At 35.6% G+C, this 23,672-nt stretch overlaps 2 protein-coding genes and 1 long non-coding RNA gene across 3 annotated transcripts; 1 reads left to right on the plus strand and 2 right to left on the minus strand.

Annotated features, from left to right (window-relative positions):
* Positions 1–585: 585 nt before the first annotated feature.
* LOC138324534 (uncharacterized) lies at positions 586–3,449 on the plus strand. The gene is made up of 2 exons (XR_011208640.1): positions 586–1,163; positions 1,953–3,449. It is a non-coding gene; the product is annotated as an uncharacterized lncRNA (long non-coding RNA).
* A 10,705-nt stretch (positions 3,450–14,154) lies between these two features.
* On the minus strand, positions 14,155–14,805 carry LOC138324339 (uncharacterized; the record flags this gene model as incomplete). Its single annotated transcript, XM_069269414.1, has 1 exon — positions 14,155–14,805. A coding segment is annotated over one exon (651 nt), but the record flags the coding sequence as incomplete, so codon positions are not given.
* A 700-nt stretch (positions 14,806–15,505) lies between these two features.
* On the minus strand, positions 15,506–16,411 carry LOC138324341 (uncharacterized). The gene has a single exon (XM_069269415.1). The coding sequence runs from the start codon at positions 16,409–16,411 to the stop codon at positions 15,506–15,508; it is 906 nt and encodes a 301-aa protein (XP_069125516.1).
* Between the last annotated feature and the right edge of the window lie 7,261 nt (positions 16,412–23,672).

Consider the following 23,672-nt stretch of genomic DNA (forward strand, 5'->3'; position numbering starts at 1 on the left):
GGTCCGCTGAATTATTCAACAAGTAAAGTCTACAGAACAGTACCAATTACTGTGATTCCTGCTAGTGATAGTGCTAGTGACATGGAATTTTTTCGGAATGCAATTAATTATTTGTAATAGTTTAATTTATTAATTAAAATTAGTAGCTCAAATTTTCCAATGGTTGATCGACGTATGAGGTTTATTAAATGACGATAAAACAAAGTGAAGAACTGAAACAAACCGAAAGAAGAATTACTCTAGGCCTACATCATTTTCCCGAAAAAATTCCATGACACTAGCACTAAAAACTTAATAAATCATTTTATATCCCTTTTTGTGTTAATTAGGGTTAATATATATATACACGATTTAACATCAATTATTGTTCAAATAATGAGTATCGTTTATGCTCTGTCGGCGGTGGAACATCTTTAAGGCGTGCATTCAAAATATATAAAAAAATGGGCTTTTGAAACATGCTTATTGCACCAAAACTTAGTAAGTGTTTCAATAAAGTGACAAACATCTATTTGATATCTTTTAATGAAATAATATAATCGTAATGTATGGTTAGATTTCAAGCTATCCCCCGCTGTGATTGAATGTTAAAAAATTTGATATCAAAAGGATTTCGGTTGCAAATGAACATTTTTTGTTGAATAAACACTTCCATGGCTACCGTAATTTAGCTGTTCAAAAAAAAATCCAAAATATTGTGCGGGAGATAGAGCGTGCGCAGAAATCACGGTAATTGGTACTGTACTGTAGACTTTATTTGTTTTACAAGTAAAATCTACTGTTTACTTCTGACATCTTTCTGTAGACTTCAGACTGTTGACTTTTGACATTTTTCTGTAGACTTCAGCTGTTGACTTCTGACTTCTTGCTGTCGACTTCAGACTGTTGACTTCTGACTTCTTGCTGGCGACTTCAGCTGTTGACTTCTGACTTCTTGCTGTCGACTTTGGACTGTTGACTTCTGACTTCTTGCTGTAGACTTCAGACTGCTGACTTCTGACATCTTACTTTTGACTTACATATGTATGTTGATTCTAATTCACCTTTGTCTGTGTTTTTGTTTTCTTTTTAACTTCAATAAAGCCAGTCATCTTCTTTTCAGATATTACAGCTACCTTGGATGCTAGTCAAGTAGTCATGCTACCATGGATGAAGAGAAAATGGTAAGATCACAAAAAATTGAACGTCTGTGTTATGTAAAATTCTACTGCTGAGGCAAAGTAGTTTTTTTTGTAGACACAAATCTGTCCATATATAGTTTGTCCAATTTCTCAAAATGACCATAAATTTGTAAAAATATTTTTGTCACAAGCATATATACCTGTCGTGCATTATAGAATATAGTAAACTATAGGTGAGTCGAGTTTACGATGTTAAGCAATACACGTACAAGTGTACTGGGATCAGATATATATATATACATATGTATATATTAAGAACAATAATAAATCATGTCAAGGAAAGCTCACAGCTCAAAATTTCTAACCCGCCTACCTTTAGCTGCTGTAAAAACACGCTTACTAACTTTAAGACTAACTTTAAAGGAGGGACTCCTACAGAATCCGACGTAAAGCCTATATATGATCCTAAAATTCCAGAAAAAAGTCCCCAAAATAGGACATATACATCATGGTACCTTGACCCACTCCACAAGTTTAAAGCATGTGTTCCAGGTCACGTGAAATGTAAACAGGTAGTACTAAATATAAACACAACCAGTTGAGCATAACTGCATGTACTAGTATAGTACTGACCACTGAGAAAAATAGCAAATTCGAAATTCAATTACATTTGTATATCTAAGAGAAGAACAACGTTTAATGCTAAGTTCACGAATCTACAAATAAAATTAGTCTCGTGTAAACCAGTTTCCTTATATATTGATCAATTCTTACATGTCACGTGACCAAATTCTTATCTAAAATTAACACTGACTTTTTTCAAACTTTTAGGTCAAAGCTACAGGCTGATGAAGACACATTATATACAAGATCCGCATTGGCTGGCAGAATTATTCAAAAGGTGGTTACCATCTTGTAACATCGAAGACGGGAGGAGGTGTTCGAACTATTGAATACAACAAGGATGACCCCCAGAGTGTTACAACGTTAACAAATCTGGGGAAGAAGCTTTTCTTTCCAGGTGCAATAAGTAGTCTGGATAATTTAGCAGAGTTCGATGTTACACTGGCTAATTACAAAGGTGATCCGATAAAAGAATTCCAAGACCTTGATAGTAAACTATGCAGTTTTCAGGAATATATGAAAGCACACATTTTATACTCTTCAAAAAGTGGAGCAAGAAGTACTTTAGTATTTATTAGACGCAAATACAAAATACATGATCAGACATCAGTTATTGTTCAAATGATCTGTGTCGTTTATACTTTCTCGGCGGTGGAGTAAAAGATGAATACTCTCAGATGGACAAAAATATAAGTTATGTTACTTGAACATAGTCATAGCTGATTGAATGGGTATATACGTATAGCATAAAACAATAGAAATTATGTAGAAGATCGATACGAAAAAGCGTATGTTACCCATTCGTTCGTCCGTCCTCACATTTTCTGCAATAACTCCAACAACTGTAGTCGGATTTTCGTCAAACTTTGTGGGATGCAGCATTATGTGAACCTTCTCGGGGATGTGAATATATTCGAACAATACATGTATATTTGATAGTTGTGTGTCAGTTTAATTGCAAAATAATGGAATTCCGTACAAAAAGCTACAATTTTGTTTGTTTTTGTTTTATATAATTTTTGATATAACATTGTATTCCTTTCTGTATGATGTTTATCAAATTGCAAGTTTTCATGTTACTCTCCAACTTTTTGCGGAATTAGGGTTATGATACTTTAATACCTACATTGTACATTCTTCTTTACTTTTTTAAATTCTTTTTTCTTATAGGCGCAACTAGTCCCACAGTTTTATACGCAATGTTTTAAGCAATTCACCATGGGCTATGAGGTATCATATGAAAATGTGTATATCGTAATGTGAAGTTTATACCAAAGAGGTATGGTCCTTTGATTTTGTAAAATTGAATTCTGACAGAAAGTGCAAGGACTTTACATTATTCGATTCTTGCCACAAGAGTGCAACTAATTTTATGATAAAGTATAAACACGTTTTCCATATCTCCTTAATTTCATTTAAATATGATTGCTGGATTGCAAACAAAGGTTTTCTCCATCATGGACTGATTTGAATACATCAGGAGACATGATCGTATGGGCAAGTGATAACTGCGTGCCCATCGTGGTCATTATTATATTCACTGTGGTCAGTTCATACTCATATGCTTATTTTATACCAAGTTTGGTACTTTCATATCTTAGTTAATTATTGTTTTAATTATTTTCTCCTCCAGGCAGATCAAGGGATATTGAGCATATGAAAGTACACCACTTTTGGTCTTGAATAAAGAATTGGTTTCCTGTTTATGTTTTTCTGTTTTATTTAACAATTGAATTTTTTGAAAATACGCTTCATGACTTTGATGATTCAATCTGCTTTTGCAGGCAAACTCCATAGCTCCATAACGGTAGCTGATAAAGAATGTTTTATAAGTTTCAATTTTAGTTTCAAATGTACATCGTTCTACATTGTGCCAAGATTCTAATTGAGCTCGAAGATCCGAAGTCATTCTGAATGGATCAAATCATATATCAGGGGAAATGACGTTACAGACACCTAAGATGTGCTGATCCTAATATACAAACTGTAAGGCCACGCTAAAGTTGCCATTGAAACGAAATGGAGGCCATTGATTAGTCGAACTTTACATATAGGCCGATTACAGGGGACATTGGTATAGAGGAATTGAGGGATGTCGAGGGGCAAGTTGCCATGGAAACAAATTGGTGTCCTCTTATTGGTCAATTTTTAATATAGCCCGATTTTGCTCAAATTCGTTACGTAGAGGTTTTACCGTGCATGTTTTGTTATAGTGACGACCCTCGTTCATAACTTCAACCACATGTTGTCGGTCAACATGCTTGCAACTTTTGGGATTGGCACCTTCTTTGGGTGAGTTGTAAGCGCTGTCAGAGCTGCATTACAATTATAACTAGTAGTTCTTAACTTGAAGAACAAGTTCAACTTCAGGACGGTCATCACATGTGGGGAAAGGGAATACGACTGAATAGCATATTTGTTCTATACTTCCATACTCGCTAATAATCCCAGTAATTAAATTAAATCTATTTGAGAACTGAATAGGTTTTATACATAGATATACAAAACTTTATCAATTTTAATGCAGTTTTCATGCAGTGTGTTTGGTTTGGGGGAGTGAGGCCTATAGCTAGCGTTTAGGATCATTTGTTTCACTTTCAGAGTGTCTAGCATTCTGCAAATTAAACCTTGCTGGTAGCATACAGCAACATAGTTTCATTTGTTATGACTTGTTCAGTAGATCAGTTAAATGATCTTAGGGAACATTTTCACACCGATTTGTTTTTCAAGCACGTCTATTCAAAGTATTGAGGTGTTTGCAAAAACTGTACATCTTACTTTAAACTGGGTGTATCATGATTTTCATGCCCAAATTACCAAAATCTTAATCAATGTATTTTGTTTTCAAACTATTAGGTTTTCAATATCGCTGATACATTTATATTCGAAATGTGCTACATATCCTACAGATTCATCATAACAACAATAATTACTGTGTAACGTCGACAATGCTATCGTGTTTAACAGTATAGTTAATCTCAACCATTACTAATTACTCTTGAAAAACAAATGTATGAACGAATAATATCCTAATAGTCGATATCTTCCTGGTATATCCTTGATTATTAATACTAATAATGACTAAATATTTGGGTAAGTTCAAAGTACAATTCGAAAGCAGATATTGTGTCAACAGGAAATTGTATGTCTGGCTTCATCAGATTAACCAATTCTTTGAACTCTTCGCAACAAATTTCTCGTGCCGATCCGTACAGTTCCATGCATAGTTTAACATCACGTTTGTTGACCCTGGTTCCGTAGTCACGAGCACCAAATGTCTCTGGAATGAAGAATAGGACGTCGGGCTTTCCATGCCGTGCTTCGGCAACTCTCTGAGACCTCAAATTATAAAGATTCCAATGTAAAGCTATTCTGTCGAGATTCATAAAGCAAAATTTCAAACATTCGACATGGAGTGGATTTGAATCGTTATATTATTTGGTATCTCTTAAATCTAAACAAAAGATAAACAAAATAATATATCCCAACTTGTTATGCAATCTCTATATATACATCAGTTCGCAATATGTCTACCAATGAAATAAATTGACAATAACGTGGAATATAAGTAAATTGGTGACCAGCTCTCCCAACCTACCTGTCAATATTATCGCAGCAGTTTAAACTTCACGAAAACGACGTCAAAATTACGTTGAAATAACATGTACTTCAAGAAACCCAAGCTCCGTTCATCTCGCCTTTAGAAGAAAGATTGCTTCTTTCCCGCCTAATTTCTATAACAAAAGTAATAAGTAAGAAGTTGGAAGTAAGAAGGTAGAAGTGAGAAGTAAGAAGTTAGAAGTAAGAAAACAAAAGTCAGAATGTCCCCTCACGGCTTCCGGATGTCAGTTGGTGTATACCAAATTACGATAGGCAGATGACAGTTGGCGTAGACCAAATTGTGATAGGCAGAAGGCAGTTGGCGGAGACCAAAATGCAGTTGGCAGAAGTCAGTTGGAGGAGACCAAAATGCAGTAGGCAGAAGTCAGTTGGCGGAGACAAAAATGCATAAGGCAGAAGTCGATAGGCAAAGACCAAAATGCAGTAGGCAGAAGTCAGTAGGCGGAGACCAAAATGCAGTAGGCAAATGTCAGTGGGCGGAGACCAAAATGCAGTAGGCAAATGTCAGTTTGCGTAGACCAAAATGCAGTAGGCAGATGTCAGTTGGCATAGACCAAAATGCGATAGGCAGAAGTCAGTTTGCGGATACCAAATTGCAGTAGGCAGAAGTCAGTAGGCGAGACCAAAATGCAGTAGGCAGATGTCAGTTGGCGGAGACAAAAAGCAGAAGTCAGTACACCAGAAGGCAGCTCAGATGGTAGACCATACAAATGGTAGACTAGTAGACGGTAGGTGGCGGGTGTCCAGAAGGTAGTAAACAGACAGGAGGCAGGACTGAGTGGGCGCTAGACCAAAAGACAGTGGCAATTAGGCGGGATACCAGAAGGATGTATGCAGTTGATCGTAAATATAACAGCTTAACGTAAGTTTGCATTGACTATTTTCAACATTTTCATCAGGCCATTATAATCAACAAATACCCCGCCTTTATGCTATTTATGTAAAGTTCCGATAACAAAACGTTTTCCATAAGTGTTTCTGAGGGCTGTCTCTCTTTCTTTTAATGCATTACTTAGTATTAATACTTTTTGAGAATCTAAGTCTTTTCGATTAACCGTTTAGTACGATATTGATTGTATATTTTTATGCGGTGATAAATTATGATATGGTATTTCCACGTGGTGTATTTTGAAGTTTCCCTGTAGTATTTGATGGCTTCCCTCTGCTCCATTGAAGTTGACTGCACTCTGCCATTAGAAAGGAAGTCTTCCCAGATCAGCAGAAAAAGATAAAAAATAGAATGACCGACGCGGAAGATAAATTCGAGGAGTAGATTCGAGGCCAAATCGATCAGCACTTTTCTAAAAAGAGAAGTCTTCTTAGAAGATCTTCAACTTTATAGATGAAAGAGCTTCCAGAAGCAGAAGCGCTACAAATTACATGTAAGTGATCGGAAGTTGCGGTCTAAAGGTAGAAGAGAGCGAATCTAGTTAGACTATGGGCAATAAGGAAACAGTAGGCAGTAGATCAAAGTGCAGAAAACCAGAGACCAGGGGTCAGAGATCATTAGACTAGAAATGTGGTGGGAAGAGATTTGGGAGGTGTTTGTAATTATATGGATCTACCAGTCTGTTCATAGACCATATTAAGACTTTTTAGGTGTCTAGATAAACGAATCGGTAAAAATAATACTAATTACTCTACATGGTGTATAAGGAGAGTATGATTTTGATCTAAAATGGTCTGTGGCCACTCTAGAGGGTCCATATATATGTAAACTGCAAAGTATTAACCCTAATGTCATTGTGTGGAAAGCAGTAGGTGGAGACAAAAATGCAGTAGGCAGAAGTCAGTAGGCGAAGACCAAAATGAAGTAGGCAGAAGTCAGTAGGCGGAGACGGGTGATAAATTATGATATGGTATTTCCACGTGGTGTATTTTGTGGTTTCCCTGTAGCATTTGATGGCTTCCCTCTGCTCCACTGAAGGCCAAAATGAAACGCACACAGACTCACACTGGCGATAGACATGCTTTGGTCTCATTTATATTTATTCATCTCGTCGAATCCATTTCTGTCTATTCTAGACTTATGGACGAGAGGACTGACGAGTCATTTCGTGTTTGTACCTAGTCCATCATGGCGGCCTCATATCGACACGGGAACATGTTGTGAAGCGACGTTTCCCTTTCAACCATTGCCAGACATTTTCGTGCTGATAAGCAATTGCACTACGGGTGGTGACGAGATGTTCTAGCATCTCTATCCTATTAAGGACCTTCGTTTACTTGTCTATACCAAATGTGTTAACATGTTAAGCAGTATACGACTGTCGTCTTAATAACGATATATCAAATTCCCTATTGATCGCACGCCAAGCATGAAGACATACTCATTCCATGTAATAAAGCATGTTTACAAGGAAACTGTCCAGATAATAAAATTATACCATGATTCGATAATATACAATAGAAAGTGAAACGAATAAAATGATGGTCGATTATTGTTTCAACGAGTTAATTCATATGTTAATCCATGTTAAAGTTAAATTATTCTATATTTTCAATCAATTTTACGGCCTCGATTAATCACTCGTACACTAATGTTTGTATTCGTTAAAAGTGCAATTCCTTTTTTAAATTCAATATCCAAATCAGCGACATTTCCTATTACAAAGTCTTGGTGAATATAATCTGGATCTTAAGAGTGAAGTTTCATTTAAAACCGGCACTACCAATGGAGTTTATAATGAAGCAGACGACACCAATAACATTCAACATGAAGATGGCGACAACCATGGGGTTAAATATAAACACGACATTGAATTTAGCGTATTATGACGTTGACGACATAGATTCTACTTTAAATTCATATTTGAAAATCACATGTCATCCAAGCAGTTGAGTTATAGCTTGGCATTACGAATTATACTTACAGTGCTGAAGACCCACCGTTTGTTCGTACTCAGAGCAAAATATATACTAGTTTGCCTCGCTTGATCATGAAGAACTTCAATAGCTCACTAATATTTCGATACTTTAGATTGACCCATTCTGATTTGCTGTGTTTAAATTGTTGCTGTTGTACTTAAAGCCACACTATACGTAACTATCAACAAAAATTCAAGTTAAATTCGACTCCGATATTGTTAGTATTTGTAGATGTAGTTAAAATTAAGATATATTAAAGAATATTCATAATGTTTTTTTGATAACTTCGGCTTGTTTGACTAAGTGGTACCCACCTAGCGATAGTTAATATTTATTTGATTTTTAAAGAAATATTACGAATCATTATCGCTCATCTTGACTTCGATTTAGTCCTGTCTCTGCATGATTTACAACAGGATTTTTTTTCAACATTCTTCTAAATCAAGAAAAAAATAAGAAAGATACGGATATTGGGCCTTTAAGTTTGGTTTGCTTTGTGGTTTTTCCCGCTGAAGTTGTTGTTGACGTGTCTGACCAATTCTGACTTGCTAATTCGAATTTTCTGTTTTCCCGTCGAAGTAGTTTCTGTTTTGAATCAATTCTGATTTGCCATTTTTACTTTTGCTAAAGTTCATATTTTGACATTTTTGTGATGGAATCATAACAAATTAGAGGTACCCATTTGAGGCGAGATGCTATTTAGAGTGAATAAGGAAATGTCTACCTGGCCTAGTTTTCATTTAATTCAAAAACACAAAATTTCATTTGGGCGACTTTTTTCTAACAAAGTCAGACCTGTGTGAAAAACAAAGAAAAAAAAAACCATGTTGCAATTATATCGTAGTAAAACTCTGTCTTTACTGCACTAACCATACACAGTTGTACATATATAGACCGCAGGTTGGAGACTCGTGTCAATGGTGTGTGCAATACTTTAGTACCTGTGTATGGGATTTCCTCGCCCATCAAATTATACACCAGATATGCAATTATGTTGGGACGAATAGCAAATTAGGGCGGTAATTGGAACGCTGGAGGGTTTGGAGGTATGTGGTCACTGAATTATATACGAAATGTAACAAGGATGGAGTTTTAGATTCCATATAATGATGTGAGTAAGGTATAATTTAGTGTGATTTTATTTTTCTTAATGTCATATGAGCAAATATGTAAAGAAGACATTTCCACCTTGGCATCAGCCATGAAGGCCATCCTATGATACAATCTTTCCTTCATCTTGACAATCAAAACTGACTGTATACGTTTTAAGAGATACCATGTTATTTCCTGATGAACTTAATATTCATCTATGGCCATTACAATGTATCTTTTATTGAAAACAAGACAGATAATCTTCACATATGATGACATTGTAAAATGTATCAGTGATGCATTGTAACGCATTTTGAATCTACTATAATATACTATAGTTCTGCAAAGTGAGAAGGATGGTATCAGGGATACTTAGTTAGTTAATGTCTTATTCTAATCAAAATGGAAAAACAAATTGCTTCATAATATGTTCAAAAATTGTCTTCGAGTTGTCGTTTTCAAATTATACGATGTCGCACGTTATTCACACTGAACATACACAGTGTACAATAAATTAACAGAAATAAATGGTTTCTACTTATTCTTGCATGCATTTTATTTCTTGTGAAAACATTTATTTATAGATTTATTGTCTTTGAAAATGTGGAGTTAACCACACTCCCCTGTTGGCTAATGATGTTAATAAAACACTTGTGTGCATATGGTAGAAGTATTTCTTTGTGAGTACCGCGATAATAGGATATTCTGAACAACGGAAGTACATGACGTTAATACAATATCGATTTGATTTCTAGTTTTACTTAAGTCTCTGTTGTATTTGCATTCACGTGCATTGCGAATGGACTCCATATAAGTATTTTTGTTCAAAGCAACATTAACGAAAACCATCAATAAATGCAATGCTCAAAATACCAACATTCCTAATAGTAACACTATAAATGTTATTCTAAATTTCTTTATCACAGATTTTAAAAGCAAAAATTTGAAAATGTTAAAACATTTGAACTCAAGTTGCTAAAGGTCAAGATCTATCAGTATAAGAATAGGATATCAGGTCTTCTGTATAATTTTGTGGTGCTTAATTATTAATTATTCCGACTGTTCGTTGAGGTATCATAGACTAACTCTATTAACCTTTATCTAAAACAATGGCATTTAGATTAAAGATATACAATAAAAGTGAGGCGGATATAAACATTTGTCTATTGTAAACTTCAAAATGGTACAATTCATGGATTAGTCCTCGAAATTCCCATTTAAACAGTTACGATCGACACGTACTAGCAAAGAAAACAATTCTTTAATAGTTATCCGAAGATGTTCCAACGAACATATCAACACGAACCCGTTGATGTGATCTTTACTGTTCCGTTCAGAGCAAGTAATACTCAGTAATGCTCACTGTGACGAATATGTTTTACCTATATATTTAACATTGACATACAATTCACAGATAAAGTAAACTGTACAAGCCAAGCGTCCCTGAAGTAATGTGTAGAAGTAATGTGTCACGACCGACACGTTATACTACATGACCTTCAAACTACAGTAAGAATTTTTTATCCAGCGAGTCAAATTATGCAAACTTTGGACAAGAAAAAGTTAATGTGTCTGGAATTCTGTTGTAATGAAATATTGTGAACGTAGGAGAAACATTTTTATATTCCATGTTGAAAGAGTCATTTACTTTCGCTTAAGTAAACAATGACATACTTATAAATATAATAGAAAAGGTAAGCATATGATGAGAAAATGTACGATGGCCTAGATAAACCTTGTCAATATACACTTAAGCAACATAAATGTAGTTTTGACAGTAGTTTCACACAAAAACGTTGACAGCAACCACAAAAGCAGTCGATTTTTGTGAAGTGTTGTTCAACTCTTTTTTCTCAACTGCTTTGTTTTTAGTTTGTTTCGTCAACGCTGTGTTAGCCCGTATACGCCTGTCACTTTTCTAACGTTGCTCCAACTTTGAAAATTGCAAACAGCAGTACCCTTGCCATTCCAGTGTAAGTTTTGTATAGTTTTGTTTTGCTGTCAGTGTTCTGTTGGTGCTCTTGTAGTAGTTTTATTGTTGATATGTTGTTAGCGTTACGTGATGCATCTTTAGGAGTGTTTTGAGTTTCGTTAGTTTTTACACCTTTGGGAGTATTTTGCGTTTTGTTAGTTTTTACATCTTGATTGACTTCTTATTGTTTCAGTCCTCCAGACATTGAAGATCACATGGGTGTCCATGCTATTTTTTTTAAATACTAGTGGAAGTTAAGTGAATGGTATTCGTTTATATCCAGAACATCCTTATTCAGTATTTATCACTTACTTTCGCAATTGTACCAAATGTCCAGATGACATCCCCCATCTTTCATTGCTTAAAATTAGCATGTGTTATATGATAGTGTTGTGCGATGCAATAAAATAGTATATCAATAATGATAACAGAGCTTATTAATATTCTGTTCGAACGGCAATAACAATAATAATTAAAATGATTGCAATGTTTGAATAAACAGGAATGGCAATTCCTTTCAAAATTCTCCTTTGAAGTTTCCAGCATGAAACAGCAATTAAATCTGTTTCCCATTTTAAACAGGAATTGCCAATGAGTTATACGAGGATTTTTTTTTCTCTCAGTATTTTAGCGATATATGGTTTGAGAGGATTCTGATTTTCTCTCTAATCATATCAATTGTTACCTTAGATTTCACTTCGATGACATTACTCAACCGTTATAATATACACAGGAATTACTAATGTAACTATATATTCATTAACTTGTGTGAACAAAGGGTTGTGATAAAACTCCGAAACACCACATCCACTCTTCCTTTGAGTTGAGACCGATGACCAACCTGTACGTGGTGAGTTGTGGCGTTATCAAATCCTCTTCACTGTTGTTCTCTTTGTTCTGTCTTTTTTTGTTACATCGTTTCCTTTCATTGAATACAACTGTCATCTGGTCCAAGCATCTGTTAATCGACGTTAGAGTATTGAGGTCTTAGTCACCACGAAATGCCATTAGCCTCCATGGAAGAGTGGTAATTGATGTTCAGAATGTGTCGGGGTTTGACTTGAAGCCTGAGGACTTAAGCACACCTTTGCTGACTACTCTGGAGAGACGAGATGTCTTCTTAGTTTTGTCGTTTTCATTCATCCATATCAATATTGGTTTGAGTATTCTGCGGTAATTTGGTAAAACAGGACACCATGAATATTCAAATCCTCAGATAACTCGGAAGGAATGTCCATGGGACAGTTTTCTTTTTACTCTTACTCTCTCTAGACTAAGCAGCCTGGATTCAATCATACATTCAGTGATGCTGTATACAAGAACAGTGGATACCCATTTGCCTAGGTATTTCTGAGCCTTCCGTAGGTGACTCGACAGCGAACACATTCATACACTGATAGATGATAATGGTGAACGAACTTTAAAGGAAACTCGCAGTAAAACCTTTGTAGGTTTTGGTTTTAATGATTAATGTAGTTCTCCTTCATAGAGTGTTCGTTTGGAGGAATGCCTGGTCAGCTGCATGTGTTCTGTCCGGACGACATTTAGTTTCTCCAAGATGATTCTTGCCAATGGTTTCCTCGGAATTTACAGCTAATTGATTCTTCGCTTATATCTAGTTGCTGACAGTAGCGTCTATCTTATGTAGCGGTTCAATTTTGTCTCTTTATACAGTATTTTGACGCTTTTTTAATTCTCTAAACACCAAACAGACCTGTTCCACTATTTTACATATGTAACCAGGTAAAGTCATTTTACCTTCATGTACCTTTTTATTATTATTAAAGATAACAGAAACACATACTGCGATTAAGGCCACGGCTTTATTTGATGCACCGCCCCATCAATGGGTGTAATTGGCAACATCACAAAAATTTCTTAATATTCCAAGAAGTCAATAGAGATGAATGAGGATACCAGCATTCACTCCATTATGTTAAACATCACATTGTTTCTTTTTGACCAAAATTTATTCAAAAGTCATAAAGTTCCTTGATCGAAAGAAATTTAGTTACTTTAATCAATAAAAGTTAAATTACTCTCTAAATGTAGAATTTGCCCTTAGGCATTTACTTAAATTTTTCAAATTAATTCCAATCACATAATTAATATAATATTCATTTTCTTTTCAAATAAAGGCAAACAATGTGATGAATAAAACACTATCAATGAGTGCAAACATTCAATAACCTATCAATGACTGCAAAAGATGTTAATAAGCACTATCAATAAGTGCATCAATGTCAATAAGCACTATCAATAAGTGACTCAATGTCAATAAGACTATCAATCAAGTCAATAACACTATCAATAAGTTCATCAATGCAATAAGCACTATCAATAAGTCACTCAATGTCAATAAGCACTCATCAATAAGCACTATCAATAAGTGCACTCAAGGTCAATAAGCACTATCAATAAGTTCACTCAATGTCAATAAGCACTATCAATAAGTGCACTCAATGTCAATAAGCACTATCAATAAGTGCACTCAATGCCAATAAGCACTATCAATAAGTTCACTCAATGTCAATAAGCACACTATCAATAAGTGTAATCAATGTCAATAAGCACTATCAATAAGTGCAACTGGTATCAATGAAGAACTATCAATAAAATGTCAATAAACACTATCAATAAGTGTAATCAATGTCAATAAGCACTATCAATAAGTGCAACCAATGTCAATAAGCACTATCAATAAGTGCAGAATATACACAATTGTCGAGGACCCGCCATATGAACCTGGATGCAAGCACATTATAAATGTCATGCCAGAAGGTTCACCGCCACTAAATAAAGTGGGGGAGAGATCCACGACAAACAAGCCGTGACCTATATTGCCCTATTTCTAACTCAGGGGTAAATACCTGACCCCATATAAGTAAGTTTCTCTATAGCCCCTTGGATATAGTTTAAGAAAATATTGTTTCCCAAATCACTTAAATGTACTCCATCAGGCAAAAACATTTCTGGAGAACTCAAAGAAATTTCAGGGTATGTTACATAACACCCGCCAAGCTCGTGCAAGGTGGTATTGGCAGCAGCTCGGTTTACCCTTAACCTGGCTATATTATTACAGTCCAAATTAAATTCACTCCTCCAATTGTAACGTGGTAAAATCTGCGACCATATTAACAGGGTGTCTGGCAAAGATTCTTTTATGAACCTCAAAGTTCCTTTAACTAGCTCACATATTTCAAACAGAGTACCACCTTGACCAATATCATTACCTCCACAATGTATGAATAGTATATCAGGTGTGCCATTCAACTTCTGTAATTCTTCCACATGAAAGGCTAGATTATCAAGAGTCATGCCACCTTGTCCCCGCCAATACAAGTTATATCCACGACTATCCAGACAGAGCTGACTCCCTCCTGCTCGGTTCAAAGAGTTGTAATATGCTCTCCTTACTATTGAGGAGCCAACCAAAAATACTTTGACCTTCCTCCCTGAAAAAACTTTAAACTTGTGTGAATGCAAGTTTTGTTTTGTTTTGTTTTTTTATTGCAACCTTGGAAGAGTTATCCTAGATGGTCTAACATAACTTTTATAAGTTAATGATTTCCACCTTCCCATATTCTGGATTTCTTGCTCACTATATAACGGTCCTATTGATATTGACAAAACACCAACGATTTTGTACGTAATCAAGCTGACTGAATGACCCATTGATCAGTTTTGGAATATTTAAGGGTTAATTGAATATGGGTACCAGACAGCTCGACATCATTAAACTGCACCACTTTTGATCTATTGAACCTAGTTACTGCAAGTTCCCCTACTCTGAGTAGACCATGAAAGGCTAACAAAAAGGCAGCTGAAAAAAGTTTTGCTTCAAAAATTGACGAACAGACATATTTAAGAGAGTTTGGGAAAGACATCAACATTTCTACGGTTATTGGGGCACGACAATCCTTGGACCCTCTACGCCTTTGCATACCTATAACCAGTTTTCTCACAATGAAATTGCTTGTATGGTCAGTACTATTTCTAAGCTTCATGAAAAAACTCAAACCTCCCAAGTAAGTCTTAACTGTTGAGCATGCTGTATTGGTGCTTGACAGGTGTAGTACAAAATTTATGATATGATGCACTGGTGGAGGCCAAACTAATGGATAATTAACAGTTTTCCTAAACTGATTAAATGCATTCAGCGCATTGTCATAAGTTGACCTGGTGTTACTTGAAATAGATGAGTTAATTAAACAATGGAATTCAGATCGAAAATTCTCCAGAACTCCTGTGGAATTACACAAGGATATGCCTCGGCATGTGGCGCCAGTTTTCGAAACTTCTGAAAGTGAAATCGCGACAGTGCATCAGCAATAGAATTGTGTAGCCCCTGAACATGAATAGATTTAAACTGAATGTTACTCTTCAAGGATGTTAATACTAGAGGCCGAATCAATTTCATCACCCTGTTTGACTTAGAAGTCTTTTTGTTCAGTATTTCTACCAGTGCTTGATTATCACAATGGAAAATCACCTTCTTATTCTTAAACTGTTCCCCCCAAATGACCATTGCTAGTGCAATTGGAACAAGCTCTAGAAAAGTGATGTCTCGGATCAAATCCAATTTTCTCCAAGCAAAAGGCCATTGCAAACAAACCCACTGATTTTGATATATTGCAGCACACCCCAAGTCTGGGTTACCTGCACTATCTGTATACAACTCCAATGTTGTGTTTGTTGTCCAATCCTTGTCTGGTATAAAACACACCCCATTAAATGAGGAGAAAAACTGCAATAACACTTCCAAGTCCTCCTTCAAAGCCAGAGTGAGCCTAATGTAGTGAAAAGGTTTAGATGCACATGACATGGACTCGTAAAGTCTCCTACAAAAAGCTCGAGCACCAGGAATTGCTCTTGTACAAAATGCTACCTTTCCTGTCAAAGACTGCATATCTTTTAAACTGACTTTTGACCTGTTCAAAAAACTCTCGATTAAGTTTACTAGCGACACTATTTTTTCTAATGGAACCTTGATTAACATCTCCTCTGTATCAATATCTAGACCTAAAAATGTCAAACAAGTTGTAGGAACCTCACATTTGTCTGGAGCTAATGGAACACCCAACTCATTACACACCTGATCAAAAGTGTTCATAGATTCTAGGCAATCTGTTGTGTCTTTCCTGCCAGCAAAAAGAAAATCATCCAAATAAGGCTCTATAAATTTTGAATTAGATTTTTCACACACTAACCATTCCAAAAAAGAAGAGAACTTTTCAAACAATGCACAAGAAATGCTACAGCCCATAGGCAAACATTTATCTATATAATACTGTCCCTTAAAACGAAAACCCAAAAGATCGAAATCACCAGGGTGAATTGGGAGTAACCTAAAAGCAGATTTTATATCCTTTTTTCCTAACAAGGCCCCCTTTCCCAGTTTTTGTATCATTTCTACTGCTTTATCAAATGAAGTAAATTTGACAGATGCTTTGTCAAAATCAATGAAATCATTAACACTGTAGTTCTCCGGATAAGATAAGTGAGTTATCATTCTCCATTCTCCAGACTTTTTAGGAACAACACCCACCGGGGAAAGGCGCAAGTTATTTAAAGGCTTGTCAACGAAAGGACCTGCTACTCTTCCTAACCTAACCTCCGATTCAATTTTCTCAGCCAAAGCTGCTTGGTGGTCTACTGCTGATTTAAGATTAGTACAATCCAAAGAAATACGGGGTCCTAAATATTCTAAGCGAAAACCAAATTCAAAACCTTTTGCTAACTCTGCACCCTCAACCCTCAATGGGTAATTCTCCAAGTGAACCTTAAGAGGGTGTAACCTAATTGGGGTTGCCCCTAGGTCCCATATTTTGACCTTTGGGTCTGGTATTGCCTTGCTGCTGACCTTGCCCTGTGAATCTGTGGGGGTTGTAATAACGAAAATTTGGATTATTCCCCCTTATGCCTTGCCCTTGGAACCTAAAATTCCCTGGACTACTATACTGATGTTGCGGATTTGCATTAAACCCACAGCGACATGCTGGATGAGCACCATTACACTTGATGCAGGTGTGTAGATATTGGCAATTATTTCTCCTACACTGCCCTTGATAATTGAAGCTGTAACATTTGCTACTAAGGGAAGGGTTAGGTGTTTAAATACTCCTCGGTGCACCAGACACCAAAAGCTGCCATAATTCAGAATCTATTTCGGCCCAAGACCGCATAGGAGTGCGCACTTGTTTTAACCGAAACTGAATATCATAATTCCTCCAACCAACACCCTCAAAATGCTCAGCTGCAAACCTAACAATACTCATATATTTGAGGAACTCTTGGTGTCTTTCTGGGCATTTGCATAAATAGACACTGGTAAAAATGAGAAATGCCCTTGTCCACTCTTCTATATTGTTAATTTTTCGTTTGCTTTGGGTAGATTTGACTTGTAATACCCCATTTACTAATACCAAATTCTGCCTAACAGCTGACTGTGATTCTGGATCAAGTAAGGCCCCTAATTCTATGTATTCATTTTTCCAGATCTTTTCTTTCAGTGTTTGATGAATATTCTCACCTAGACATGATGATACACTAACCATAGAAAGGGGGGAATCAAAATCAGCAAGATCCATACCTAGATCTCCAGAGACTGTGTTCTGGACTTGTTCCGGTGCTGGAGCTGGCGAGGGTGTTGGGGTCAGCGAGGCTGCATGTGATAACCTCCTTGAGCTTGCAATTGGAACCTGGTCGGGTTGATCTCCGGAAAGGCTTGCATGATGAGGTACAGGTGTCGTCAATGGTTCCTCTATGGTAGATGGTACCGACACTGTTGAACGGTATGGCCTCGCCCTCTTTGACCGTGGGTTAATACCTTTCGCCCTGGGCATGCTGATTATCTGTAGATCTCATAAAAACACATATAATTCAATACATTATCCGTGCCATAGACACCACATTATTTATGCCTATTCAGATCCCAAAACAATAATAGACAATATAATTTTTTTAAATGTGGTTCGTAATTAAGCATAATTATCTTTGATGAAATATTCGTTTTTTATTAAAATTGTATTTGATAGCTATTTATGATACTAATTACTAAAAACACGTTAATAACTTTGTTACAAGAGAGGCCGTTTAGTCGGCCATTGATTCACATCGCTACTCCATGCGGTCTCCGGCACCCGAAATTAAAAATCCAGCGTAATCACACTTGACTCAAAACATCGAACTCCGAGACCGCTAGACAATCATCTCAGTATCATCAGGTTTCTAAAGTATGTAAAAATTGCAACGATAACTTGATACCTTACCAACAATACTTACGAAAACCTTGCTTGAAAATTTTTCCTTGCAGATTTGTTCAAGCCGCGACGAAGAAGGAAGTGTTCACCGCGCATGCTTACTGAGAGAGAACGCGTTATACTAAATGCTACTACTTCCGGTAGAAATGACACACACCGGCTGTAACGAATATTATGGCCCCAAACCTGCACAACTTAACATTCCATCGAAACTGAATGAAATTCTTGCTCCTTTAATAAATTGATTTATTTGCTACACAATCAATCTTATTATATCCATTTCACCTTTGGCGTACCTTTCTATTCCTCTATGACCATTTCACCTTCGTGTACCTTTCTATTCCTATATGACAATTTCACCTTTGGCGTACCTTTCTATTCCTCTATGACCATTTCACCTTTTGTATACCTTTCTATTCCTACATGACCATTCCACCTTTGGCGTACCTTTCTATTCCTCTATGACCATTTCTCCTTTGGCGTACCTCTCTATTCCTCTATGACCATTTCACCTTCGTGTTCCTTTCTATTCCTCTATGACCATTTCATCTTTGGCGTACCTTTCTATTCCTCTATGACCATTTCACCTTTTGTATACCTTTCTATTCCTATATGACCATTTCACCATTGGCGTACCTTTCTATTCCTATATGACCATTTTCACCTTCGTGTATCTTTTTATACTTCTATGACCATTTCACTTTCGTGAACTTTTTTTATTCTTATATGACCATTTCACCTTTGGCGTCCTTTCTATTCCTTTATTACCATTTCACCTTCGTGTACCTTTCTACTCCTATATGACAATTTCACCTTCGTGTACCTTTCTATTCCTATATGACAATTTCACCTTCGTATATCTTTCTATTCCTATATGACTATTTCACCTTCGTGTACTTTTCTATTCCTGTATGACCAATTCACCTTCATGTACCTTTCTATGCTTCAATGACCATTTAACCTTTGGCGTAAGCTTTCATTCCTATATGACCATTTCACCTTCGTGTACCTTTCTATTCCTCTATGACCATTTCACCTTCGTGTATATTTTTTTTACCTATATGACTATTTCACCTTTGTGTATCTTTCTATTCCTATATGACCATTTCACCTTCGTGTTCATTTCTAGCATGGGTACAAATACCAGTCCTCTATTATTCTTCTATTTGACCATTTCACCTTCGTGTACCTATCTATTCCACTATGATAATTTCACCCTTTCGTGTTCATATATTTTACCTTTATGAGCATGTTTGATTATATCACCTGTGTAACTTTATACACTGGCATGACCTTTTTACCTCGTAGTACATTTAAACGTTTCTTTTACCATTTCACATTACTAAAATTGTGAAATGGTCCTTTTCCTAACATCCATTTAACATAAAGCTTTGTTTGAGATACTTGTTGGCGGTCACATGACACTGATGATTAAAGCATTAACATCCCTAGCAATAATTCAACATTCGACCCCTTGGTATAAGATATAAGATACGGTAACTGTATACCCGTAAAGCATTAGCTGCCCTGTGTCTCTAACGGTGCGCTATGCATTGTGTGAAACATGACGGATTTTATTACCGATAATTTGACGTGTTCCAGTGGTATGAGATATGAATGTTTTTAGTTGTGATGGCTGTACTATTACATCCAATTAAAGAGTAGGTGGTATGAGATATGAATGTTTTTAGTTGTGATGGCTGTACTATTACATCCAATTAAAGAGTAGGTGGTATGAGATATACAATGAATGTTTTTAGTTGTGATGGCTGTACTATTACATCCAATTAAAGAGTAGGTGGTATGAGATATACAATGAATGTTTTTAGTTGTGATGGCTGTACTATTACATCCAATTAAAGAGTAGGTGGTATGAGATATACAATGAATGTTTTTAGTTGTGATGGCTGTACTATTACATCCAATTAAAGAGTAGGTGGTATGAGATATATGAATGTTTTTAGTTGTGATGGCTGTACTATTACATCCAATTAAAGAGTAGGTGGTATGAGATATACAATGAATGTTTTTTAGTTGTGATGGCTGTACTATTACATCCAATTAAAGAGTAGGTGGTATGAGATATACAATGAATGTTTTAGTTGTGATGGCTGTACTATTACATCCAATTAAAGAGTAGGTGGTATGAGATATACAATGAATGTTTTTAGTTGTGATGGCTGTACTATTACATCCAATTAAAGAGTAGGTGGTATGAGATATACAATGAATGTTTTTAGTTGTGATGGCTGTACTATTACATCCAATTAAAGAGTAGGTGGTATGAGATATGAATGTTTTTAGTTGTGATGGCTGTACTATTACATCCAATTAAAGAGTAGGTGGTATGAGATATACAATGAATGTTTTTAGTTGTGATGGCTGTACTATTACATCCAATTAAAGAGTAGGTGGTATGAGATATGAATGTTTTTAGTTGTGATGGCTGTACTATTACATCCAATTAAAGAGTAGGTGGTATGAGATATACAATGAATGTTTTTAGTTGTGATGGCTGTACTATTACATCCAATTAAAAGAGTAGGTGGTATGAGATATACAATGAATGTTTTTAGTTGTGATGGCTGTACTATTACATCCAATTAAAGAGTAGGTGGTATGAGATATACAATGAATGTTTTTAGTTGTGATGGCTGTACTATTACATCCAATTAAAGAGTAGGTGGTATGAGATATACAATGAATGTTTTTAGTTGTGATGGCTGTACTATTACATCCAATTAAAGAGTAGGTGGTATGAGATATACAATGAATGTTTTTAGTTGTGATGGCTGTACTATTACATCCAATTAAAGAGTAGGTGGTATGAGATATACAATGAATGTTTTTAGTTGTGATGGCTGTACTATTACATCCAATTAAAGAGTAGGTGGTATGAGATATGAATGTTTTTAGTTGTGATGGCTGTACTATTACATCCAATTAAAGAGTAGGTGGTATGAGATATACAATGAATGTTTTTAGTTGTGATGGCTGTACTATTACATCCAATTAAAGAGTAGGTGGTATGAGATATACAATGAATGTTTTTAGTTGTGATGGCTGTACTATTACATCCAATTAAAGAGTAGGTGGTATGAGATATACAATGAATGTTTTTAGTTGTGATGGCTGTACTATTACATCCAATTAAAGAGTAGGTGGTATGAGATATACAATGAATGTTTTTAGTTGTGATGGCTGTACTATTACATCCAATTAAAGAGTAGGTGGTATGAGATATGAATGTTTTTAGTTGTGATGGCTGTACTATTACATCCAATTAAAGAGTAGGTGGTATGAGATATGAATGTTTTTAGTTGTGATGGCTGTACTATTACATCCAATTAAAGAGTAGGTGGTATGAGATATGAATGTTTTTAGTTGTGATGGCTGTACTATTACATCCAATTAAAGAGTAGGTGGTATGAGATATGAATGTTTTTAGTTGTGATGGCTGTACTATTACATCCAATTAAAGAGTAGGTGGTATGAGATATGAATGTTTTTAGTTGTGATGGCTGTACTATTACATCCAATTAAAGAGTAGGTGGTATGAGATATAATGAATGTTTTTAGTTGTGATGGCTGTACTATTACATCCAATTAAAGAGTAGGTGGTATGAGATATGAATGTTTTTAGTTGTGATGGCTGTACTATTACATCCAATTAAAGAGTAGGTGGTATGAGATATACAATGAATGTTTTTAGTTGTGATGGCTGTACTATTACATCCAATTAAAGAGTAGGTGGTATGAGATATACAATGAATGTTTTTAGTTGTGATGGCTGTACTATTACATCCAATTAAAGAGTAGGTGGTATGAGATATGAATGTTTTTAGTTGTGATGGCTGTACTATTACATCCAATTAAAGAGTAGGTGGTATGAGATATGAATGTTTTTAGTTGTGATGGCTGTACTATTACATCCAATTAAAGAGTAGGTGGTATGAGATATATGAATGTTTTTAGTTGTGATGGGCTGTACTATTACATCCAATTAAAGAGTAGGTGGTATGAGATATGAATGTTTTTAGTTGTGATGGCTGTACTATTACATCCAATTAAAGAGTAGGTGGTATGAGATATGAATGTTTTTAGTTGTGATGGCTGTACTATTACATCCAATTAAAGAGTAGGTGGTATGAGATATGAATGTTTTTAGTTGTGATGGCTGTACTATTACATCCAATTAAAGAGTAGGTGGTATGAGATAGAATGTTTTTAGTTGTGATGGCTGTACTATTACATCCAATTAAAGAGTAGGTGGTATGAGATATGAATGTTTTTAGTTGTGATGGCTGTACTATTACATCCAATTAAAGAGTAGGTGGTATGAGAGATGTTGGCTGTATACATCATTAAAGTAGTGTATGAGATATGAATGTTTTTAGTTGTGATGGCTGTACTATTACATCCAATTAAAGAGTAGGTGGTATGAGATATGAATGTTTTTAGTTGTGATGGCTGTACTATTACATCCAATTAAAGAGTAGGTGGTATGAGATATGAATGTTTTTAGTTGTGATGGCTGTACTATTACATCCAATTAAAGAGTAGGTGGTATGAGATATGAATGTTTTTAGTTGTGATGGCTGTACTATTACATCCAATTAAAGAGTAGGTGGTATGAGATATACAATGAATGTTTTTAGTTGTGATGGCTGTACTATTACATCCAATTAAAGAGTAGGTGGTATGAGATATGAATGTTTTTAGTTGTGATGGCTGTACTATTACATCCAATTAAAGAGTAGGTGGTATGAGATATGAATGTTTTTAGTTGTGATGGCTGTACTATTACATCCAATTAAAGAGTAGGTGGTATGAGATATGAATGTTTTTAGTTGTGATGGCTGTACTATTACATCCAATTAAAGAGTAGGTGGTATGAGATATGAATGTTTTTAGTTGTGATGGCTGTACTATTACATCCAATTAAAGAGTAGGTGGTATGAGATATACAATGAATGTTTTTAGTTGTGATGGCTGTACTATTACATCCAATTAAAGAGTAGGTGGTATGAGATATACAATGAATGTTTTTAGTTGTGATGGCTGTACTATTACATCCAATTAAAGAGTAGGTGGTATGAGATATACAATGAA

Source organism: Argopecten irradians, chromosome 5 (genome assembly GCF_041381155.1).
Source record: "Argopecten irradians isolate NY chromosome 5, Ai_NY, whole genome shotgun sequence".
Lineage (NCBI taxonomy): Eukaryota > Metazoa > Mollusca > Bivalvia > Pectinida > Pectinidae > Argopecten > Argopecten irradians.

Coding starts and splice junctions, on each gene's coding strand:
- LOC138324341 (XM_069269415.1), bottom strand. CDS start 16,411: ATGAACACTTTTGATCAGGTGTGTAATGAGTTGGGTGTTCCATTAGCT.